We start from the raw sequence: 8,991 nt of genomic DNA, 5'->3' as shown, positions 1-8,991 counted from the left end.
GAAGCCTGTTTATCTACATAGGGTCCTCCATGGCCAGGATCACCACCTGGGTGGCTAGTCACTCGTCGACATCAAGGTCTACGTAGAACCAATCGGAGGGGGTGTTGTTGTCGTCCGAAAACAGTAATTAGGAAAACATGAGTACAAAGGTACTCAACAAGTCTTACAACAGAACCTACTATACATGCTCATTCTCAAGAAGGTGGTGGGGTTATTGCAGCAAGCCAGCTTTGACTCTTGGCCAGGCTATCCTACGGAACTCCACTAGTAAAATAGTTTTCGCACACGAGTCCACTACTCACCAACACAATACTCCACTGGGGATCCTCCCTCATCAGCCTACGAGAGGGCCATCCTCGGTACTCACACTTATCTTGAGTCTTTTAGTAGTAATCGTTAACTTGTCTATGAACTGTATAGGCAACCAAGTAGTCCTTTACCGCAGACGCGGCTATTCGAATAGTTTTATACCCTTCAGGGGTGTACTTCTTCATACATGCTTTCACCACTTACCGCCGTTTACACGACATGTACTCGGCAACCTTCAAGCGGAAGCCCAATGAGGGTGTCGGCCACGGCCTACCCAAACACTCAAGTCTCTAGTCCAGGTGCATCGCCTATCCAGGTTCCATCCGGAGGGAGTCCGGCTGAGGTTTCCACATACGGCCCCAAACGATGTGAACAGGGTTCCTGAGACACCAAACGGGTGACTCGGTACACCGTGCCACGGTGTATCTACCGCAACATAGCCCACCCCTAGGGTCAGCGCTACGCACGGCCGCCAACACATAACCTACAAACACCAAAAACTATTTGCAACTCCTGGATCTTAAATCACACATACAGATCTCAGTTCTTATGGACGACCTCAATGAAACAACCCACCACATACTCCTACGTGGCCTCTCATCGATACCTTTACCAAAACATGTTCAACACATCCCTCACATTACTGACATAATCATTTCACTCTAGCCCATCACCCAGATGAACCAGACCTGACACAACTCTAAGCATAGCAGGCATAGCAAGGTAGGAATCACATGCATGGCTCAATCAACTCCTACACATGCTAGTGGGTTTCATCTAGTTACTGTGGCAATGACAGGTCATGCAGAGGATAAGGGTTCAACTACTGTAGCACACAGTAGTTTGAATCGCATTGTCTTAATGCAGTAAACAAGAGCAGAAGCGAGAACATGGGTTTGTATCGGAATGATCAATGGGTTGCTTGCCTGTTGTAGTGGTAGTAGGGTACTGCCCTTCAGACGGATAATCCGAGTTATCCTTGGAGGCAAAACCTACCACGAAAAACACACCGAACATAATCAACACATGGCAATATGCAACAATATGATGTATGCTATGACATGGCAAGATGAAAGTGTCTTGGCCTAATGCAAGCTAAAACAGAAGGGGATGAACTCATTTGAATCAAAGATTCAAATGTTAGCTCATTAAACATGGCCTTATTAGTGCATTACCTTATTCTGCTTAAACAGCAAGGTTAACTTGTTTTTTCATGCATGAAACCATTACAGATGGATAGATTGAATTCTTCTGATGATTTTTCATATATAAATCTTTGCATTTGGAGCTATGATTGATTTTCTATGATTTTTAGAAGTTTTGGCTATTTTCTAGAATTTCTTATATAAGAATAATTCCAGTAATTGAATTAATGCGTCAGCATGACATAGGTGTGACTTCAGCAGTCAACTGGGTCGGCCAGGTCAAACCTGACTGGTGGGCCCTGTCTGTTAGTGACTCATCTAATTATTAGAATTAAATTAACACTAATTAGCTGTCAATGGGGCCTGGGCCCACATGTCAGTGTCTAAACTAATTAAAATTAGTTAAGGCTAATCCTAAACTAGTTAGCAGACCGGCCCCACCTGTCATAGACTCAAGGGCGGCAAGCAGTTGACGCCGTGGCGAGCTCATGCTCGCCGGCGTCACCTCTGTGCCTGCCTGGCGAGGGAGAAGCAGCTGGCTGGCGCGGGCCAACACAGTGCTGGGGCGGCCAGGTGGGCTGCCAGGTGGGCTGCGGCCAGGTAAGTTTCCTGCTCATCTTTCATTTCTGTTTTTCTATTTTTCTGTAAGTTTGTGGCTTTATTGAAAATACTTAGGCACTTACAAAAATCCTGAAAAAAATCATAGGCTCTGTTTAGATTATTTCCAACGGCCCACACTTATTTGCAGAATTATTTGAGCATTTAAAATATTTTATAGCATTTAAATGCCCAAATGCAAATACCATAAGGATTAATACAATGGCCTTTGATGTCTTAGAAAAATGTGCACCATTTTTGTCAAAGGTTTTAACCCAAAACAAAAAGGATGGGCTTTTTAGAAAGGCATTTCAGGTTCATTGAAAAAGTTTTTAGTAAACCCTAGTTGTTTCCAGGGGGTGCTAGGGTTTCTGTCATCCTCATTTCAATTTTAAAAGGAATTTAAACATGATGCACATTCTAATGCTTGAACTAGCTAGGGTGTGACATTATAAACCATATAAAAGTTGGAATACAGTAGGTGTAACACCAATATAAATAAAGAATGAGTTCATTACAGTACCTTGAAGTGGTGTTTTGTTTTCTTTCGCTAATGGAGCTCCCGAGATTTTCTATTTTGAGTTTTGTGCTGTGAAGTTTTCAAGTTTTGGGAAAAGATTTGATGGATTATGGAACAAAGAGTGGAAAGAGCCTATGCTTGGGATGCCCATGGCACCCTAAGTTAAAATTCAAGGACAAAGCCTAAGCTTGGGGATGCCCCGGAAGGAATCCCCTCTTTCGTCTTCGTACATCAGTAACTTTACTTGGAGCTATATTTTTATCCACCACATGATATGTGTTTTGCTTGGAGCGTGTTGTATGATTTGAGTCTTTGATTTTTAGTTTACCACAATCATACTTTCTGTACACACCTTTTGAGAGATACTCACATGACTTGAAATTTATTAGAATACTTCATGTGCTTCACTTATATCTTTTGAGCTATATAGTTTTTGCTCTAGTGCTTCACTTATATCTTTTAGAGCACGGTGGCGGATTTGTTTTATAGAAACTACTGTTCTCTCATGCTTCACTTATATTATTTTGAGAGTCCTTTAGAACAACATGGAAATAATGAAAACTTTCATACAAGTGCATTGAATACCATGAGAAGTTTGATACTTGATAATTGTTTTGAGATATGGAGATGATGATATTAGAGTCATGCTAGTTGAGTAGTTGTGAACTTGAGAAATACTTGTGTTGAAGTTTGTGATTCCCGTAGCATGCACGTATGGTGAACCATTATGTGATGAAGTCGAAGCATGATTTATTTATTGATTGTCTTCCTTATGAGTGGCGGTCGGGGACGAGCGATGGTCTTTTCGTACCAATCTATCCCCCTAGGAGCATGCACATAATACTTTGTTTTGATAACTAATAGAATTTTGCAATAAGTATGTGAGTTTTTTATGACTAATGTTGAGTCCATGGATTATAAGGACTCTATCCCTTCCACCATTGCTAGCCTATCTTGTATGGTGCAAATTTCGCCGATACCATATACCCACCATATACCTTCCTCGAAACAGCCACCATACCTACCTATTATGGCATTTCCATAGCCACTCCGAGATATATTGCCATGCAACTTTCCACCGTTCTGTTATTATAACATGCTTCATCATTGTCATATTGCTTGCATGATCATGTAGTTAACATTATATTTGTGGCAAAGCCACCGTTCATAATTCTTTCATACATGTCACTCATGCATCATTGCACATCCCGGTACATCACCAGAGGCATTCACATAGAGTCATATTTTGTTCTAAGCATTGAGTTGTAATTCTTTAGTTGTAAGTAAATAAAGTGTAATGATCATTATTATTAGAGCATTCTCCCAAGTAAGGAAAGGATGATGGAGACTATGATTCCCCCACAAGTCAGGATGAGACTCCAGACGAAAAATAAAAAAAAAGAGAAAAGAAAAGAGGCCAAAAGGAAAAAAAGAAGGCTCAAATAAAAAAATACGAGAGAAGAAGAGAGAAGGGACAATGCTACTATCCTTTTTCCACACTTGTGCTTCAAAGTAGCACCATGTTCTTCATATAGAGTCTCCTATGATATCACTTTCATATAGTAGTAGGAATTTTTCATTATACACTACTAGAAAACAGGCTGTTAGTGGCGCACCTATTTTTGCTATTAATGGCGCACTATAAGTGCGCCACTATTAACACGCCGCTAGTAACAAATAGTAATGGCGCACCTCTGGTGCGCCATTAGTATCCCAGATAATAGTGGTGCACCTGGTAGTGCGCCATTACTATGTCCAACAGTGCGCCATTACTCTGCCTCTTAGGGGGCCATATTTACCTTCACGTATGCCCCCAAGTGTGCCATTACTATGCCCCATAATGCGTCACTGGTATTTAGCCCCGGTGCGCCACTAATGCTCAATATGGTGCGCCACTACTATGAATATTAGGAATTATTATTTTTTGCTTTTCTGGTATTTGCACAGGTTACAAAATACACGTTACACAGCACAAAATATAAACATCACAATAGAATTCATCATAGTAGTCTCCAAATTCAAAATAGTGAACAAAGTTCAAACATTAGCCATGTTTAGGTATCAAGACATTAGCAAAGTTCATCATATATATTAGGCGTGTTTGTCGTCACATTACAAACTCGATATCGATCATCTAAACTACATCACATAGAAGAGAGCTGCGGTCACGATGAGCAACATCGCGATGAAACTGGTCTCCATCCGGTTCCTCCTCCGCTCCCTCCTCTCTCCCGCTAGATAGCGCGCGTATCTAGCTTCCGACTCCGCCCTAGTGGTGTACCCTTTGTAACTATTACCGCTAAAACGGTGAACCTGTCTCCGACACTCCTCCTAGTCGTCGTAGACTCCGGGAACCTTACGCTTGTACACGACATACGACGGCATCTCTATGCACTAGACAAACAAAACGTTTGTAGCAATCACAGATAGTATATTAGCAATATATAAGTATGCAACAAAAGGATCGGAAGAGAAAAGCAACACATTAATAGCACGATTCATGGTCCTACTAATAAATAGCATCGATTACATATAAGTTGAATGACTGTCCAAACTAAGGAGACATACAAGTTCATTAAAGTTTAATTACAACATGAGCTAATCGATATTTCAGAACTACATAGCATAATTACTTTCGACTCGACTTAGGGACCGGAGCATGGATAAAGCCGCCGTCTTTCGTGATGGTCATGAAATCGCGATCGTTGTTAGCCTGCATTTGTAGCGTTGTTTCTATTTCACTGTTGAACGGTTGATATTTGAGGTAGAACTACCCCGAGGTACTAAGGACATCTTGATGGATGATTTCCGCAAACTCCGACTGGATGCGAAATAATTCTTGTCTGATGTCCGCGTCCTGGATTGCCGACAAGCTTGCGGCCCAATCTTTGAGATTAGTTGGTAGAAGAAGGTGATTATGGTCCCGTACGATCGCCCGCATGTGATGGAGGGCGTAGTAGGCATCCTTCTGACCGCCAGGCAGCTGTTTGACGCAGGGGAACGTCGTTACATGGGTGAACACGTGCTTGCCATACCTACAAATTGGCCTCCTGAAGGTGCCTTCTAGATTTGGCGTAGCCGGGGAGAGCATCATCAAGAACATTCTTGATATTTGTGTAGTCTTTCTTCGAGTGACGGCCCGAGTTGAAATACGTGGCCATGGAATATTTCGGGCTTAAGAGGATGAGTGTGCAATATGTGGCACTGCACAAAACACGGAATGTTAGAAAAAAGAACTATCGAAATCTAAGAAATCATATGTTATGGAGCGGTGAGGGGATGACTTACTCGGGAAAGTAAGGCACGAGGAAGTTATCCTTATCTGGGTTCGCTAGAATGACTCCTTTGAGGTATGAACTCGTGACTTACCGGTCCCCAGCGCTGCCCAAGATCTTGGCACGCATGTAGAAGGGGTCGTCTATCACGATGTCTGGGGTCTAGTCTCTAATGATCTACATCTCCATACTGAGCGGAAATACCCGAATAAAGGTGTAGTGCAGCGGATGAAGGTTAAATATAGCGAAGATATCATCAAACCGCAGGACGATCATACCCCCGATGGTGCTATCGACAAAGCCCTTGCCCTCTGGCACCTTGGCCATGAAAACCGTGTATGCCACATCATTCTCGGAGACGCCGCTTCTCCAAAGAAAGAACACTGTCATCCAGACTCCGCATAGCACCGGTTGCAGCATTGAGCAGATTAGTCGGTAGCATTGGCCTACCGGCCACATGCACCCTCCTCGAGATATCCTTAGGTGAAGGTGGGCCATCCTGAGCACGGATCGTACTCGGTGCCGGCTAGCTCGCACCCTTGTTATTTTTTCTTTTCTATCCCTTCTGCTTCTTCTGCTGTAATGGGATCGAGTTCTGCACAGAGAAAACCTTCTTTAGTGTGTTGGGGCTGATAATATTTCGCACCTTGGCTATCCAAGACTCGGTGAAGGCGGCAGCTGGAGGCGTCTCCTGAGAACTGAACGCCAGACGACGCTTGTTGCAATTGGGTTTCTCCGCGGTACCAGCTAGATCATGATCGTCTTTTGCAGGGTTGGGTTCTTGAGAAGGAGGCCCCAAGAATTCGTCACCGTACCCATGTTCATTGAAGTACTTATCAACCCTGGTAAATGTACCGTCGTCGTCGTCCGGATCCTGTGCCATATGCATGTACAGATCAGCTAACGGCGGTAGCATTGCGGCGGTCCTGCCATGGCTTGGCGCCGGCACGACTGGCGGTGTTGTCTGTGGGGTCATCACATCATCTTCGTCGGCACCAAGGGGTCGATACGGAGGTAACAAGTCTTCGCAGCTCCGCAGCACCAGAACCAGTTTAACCCTCTACACGGTGGGTGGCATCGGATTACCGTGGAACACGCGGTTACCCGCTTGAACGATTCTGGCTTTGGCGACATCGATCAACTCACCGTCCACGAAGTGCAGGAGAGTGCATGGAACGTCGGCGGCACCCTGCGAAAACATGTAGGGCGTCAAGGATGCCTAGTCAAGGCAAGGAGATGAAGTCATCGGCTGAGAGGGTTAGTTACCGTGATGGCGTCGAGCTTGGCTAATTTCCAGGCACCCCCAACAGCGGGCGTGCAAGTGACGGAGGGGCCGTTTACTGCCGAGGTGCCGGTCGGCGTATTCTTCCCATACCCGGGTGCATTAAGCTCCACTGCCGGCGCCGACGCCAGATACACCACTGCCACCTCCGCCGGAGACACCAATGGCGCCGGCGCGTTGCGCGAGTTGCTGCCCGTGAAGCTGGGAATCGGGGGCGGCCCCTGTTGGCTGCCCGCAATCCACGCATGCAGCCCCTCAAGCAAGGTAGGCATAATGGTGGTGATCGTCGCTCCCAGTTGGTCTCGCACATGCTCTTCGACTATCTCCGGAATCCACGCGACTTGTGCCTTGAGTTCTTGAACCTCGCGCTCCAGGCTTTCCGAGCTGGTCTTTCTCTCCTTTCGCCCAGCGTTATAGTATTCTGACCATTTCATGGACAAGCCTTTGCCGGCCACACGACCAGCTGACGACGGCTTACTGAACTTATCCTTGTGTTTCATTACATTCAACGCCCTATTTAAAGTGGTGTCCCAAGGGGAGGTCTGAGATGACCCCGCGCTACTGCTTTTAGTTTCCTGCGGAAGGAACGTGAATCATTTAGAAATTTGGCTTCATTAATTAGAATGCAACCATATGGAGCGAATTACGCTAGGGTGTATTCCTTACCAGAATAAGCTCAAGCGCCTTGGTCTTTGGATCCATGGTAAGCTCCTTTGTTACCGGGTCCACCTTGTACCGGGCCCTGACATAGTTCCTGGTCTGCTTGTCACGGTATTTATCAAAGAGGGGCGGTAGGCCTTGCTCGGCACGGTCCACGTCCTCCTTGTCCCATATAGGTTCCACCACTCTGTAACCATCGGGACCGAGTTTGTGGACCCCTAAGTTCAAGTCCCACATATCTTTCCCCCACTGACTTGATTCCAAGGATGTGTTGCTCTCTCACTTGATCTTGAAGTCCAGGTAGTCAGCTTCGCTGATCGAAGGATATGTCTCCTTGATCTTCTCATAACTATCACCACTTAGAATCCTTCTCTTCACTGCGGCTCTCCAAGTAGCCAGGGCGTGCAAACCTTTGTGAAGGCGGCACTGTTCACTTTATTCCCTAAGAGGCGTGTGTTTGCGAAGTCACCGGAAAACTTGTATCATTCGTGCAACTCCGTGAAGAGGAGGTTGCGCAAATTCCCTCAGTCACGATGACTTAGGTTCTCGGTGTTGATCGAGACAGTGCTCCGGAGAATGCACCAGAGTTGTCCCGCATACCCACTGACTAATTCTTTGCACGTCATTGGATGCCCACTGGAGGACACTTTATTAAATTCCTCCTTGACGGTGCCGAGCACGTTCGGGCGTCGGTCCTTCCGTTGCCTCTTCGGTTGGCTGCCATCTATGTGTGCGCTGCCATCATCGGTGGTGGCATCCTCGGCGGCACCATCAGTGGTGTCATCCCCGATGCCACTAGGGGTTGTGTAGTCGGGATCGGTGTCTTCCACGGCGTCCTCATAGCGGTGAGGTTCTTCCTCCATCTCCTGGGACATCTCCCAGAATGCCTTGCTCGAACCGTCGGCCTCATCGTTGTTGGCCATGTTCGCTCTAAATAGGAAAAAAGGGTACTAGAGTTATTGGATGAGATCACGGTAGTATCTACCGGAGTTATTACAAATCAGCATGTTAGCACTGAATGTTTTTTTTCTGCAACATGTGAGTTAAGTAACCTTTCTGAAAATTCACAACAACAACAAAATCCTATAGAAAGTAATTTTACTGTTATTTCCTGTAATGTTATAATTAACCAAAGAAGAATTTACACTAATAGTACACACTCCATATAGGTATAGATTATATCATTACTAATAACTATGCATT

At 45.3% G+C, this 8,991-nt stretch overlaps 1 protein-coding gene across 1 annotated transcript; it reads right to left on the bottom strand.

Moving 5' to 3' along the window:
- Positions 1-5,774: 5,774 nt before the first annotated feature.
- On the bottom strand, positions 5,775-7,742 carry LOC125526897. Its single transcript, XM_048691503.1, has 2 exons — positions 7,113-7,742; positions 5,775-7,035 (listed from the first exon to the last, which is right to left on the bottom strand). The coding sequence occupies exons 1-2, from the start codon at positions 7,626-7,628 to the stop codon at positions 6,907-6,909; spliced, it is 645 nt and encodes a 214-aa protein (XP_048547460.1). The 5' UTR covers positions 7,629-7,742; the 3' UTR covers positions 5,775-6,906.
- Between the last annotated feature and the right edge of the window lie 1,249 nt (positions 7,743-8,991).

Source organism: Triticum urartu, unplaced genomic scaffold (genome assembly GCF_003073215.2).
Source record: "Triticum urartu cultivar G1812 unplaced genomic scaffold, Tu2.1 TuUngrouped_contig_2227, whole genome shotgun sequence".
NCBI lineage: Eukaryota > Viridiplantae > Streptophyta > Magnoliopsida > Poales > Poaceae > Triticum > Triticum urartu.
The sequence above is the reverse complement of the archived record's forward strand: the minus strand, read 5'-3'. Positions and strand labels throughout refer to the sequence as shown.

What these genes read in the sequence shown, in the direction of transcription:
- LOC125526897 (XM_048691503.1), bottom strand. Translation starts at nt 7,628, where the DNA reads ATGAAACACAAGGATAAGTTCAGTAAGCCGTCGTCAGCTGGTCGTGTG. An exon ending in CCAAGCTCGACGCCATCACG is followed by an intron (nt 7,036 to 7,112) that starts GTAACTAACCCT and finishes ATGTTTTCGCAG; the next exon opens with GGTGCCGCCGACGTTCCATG.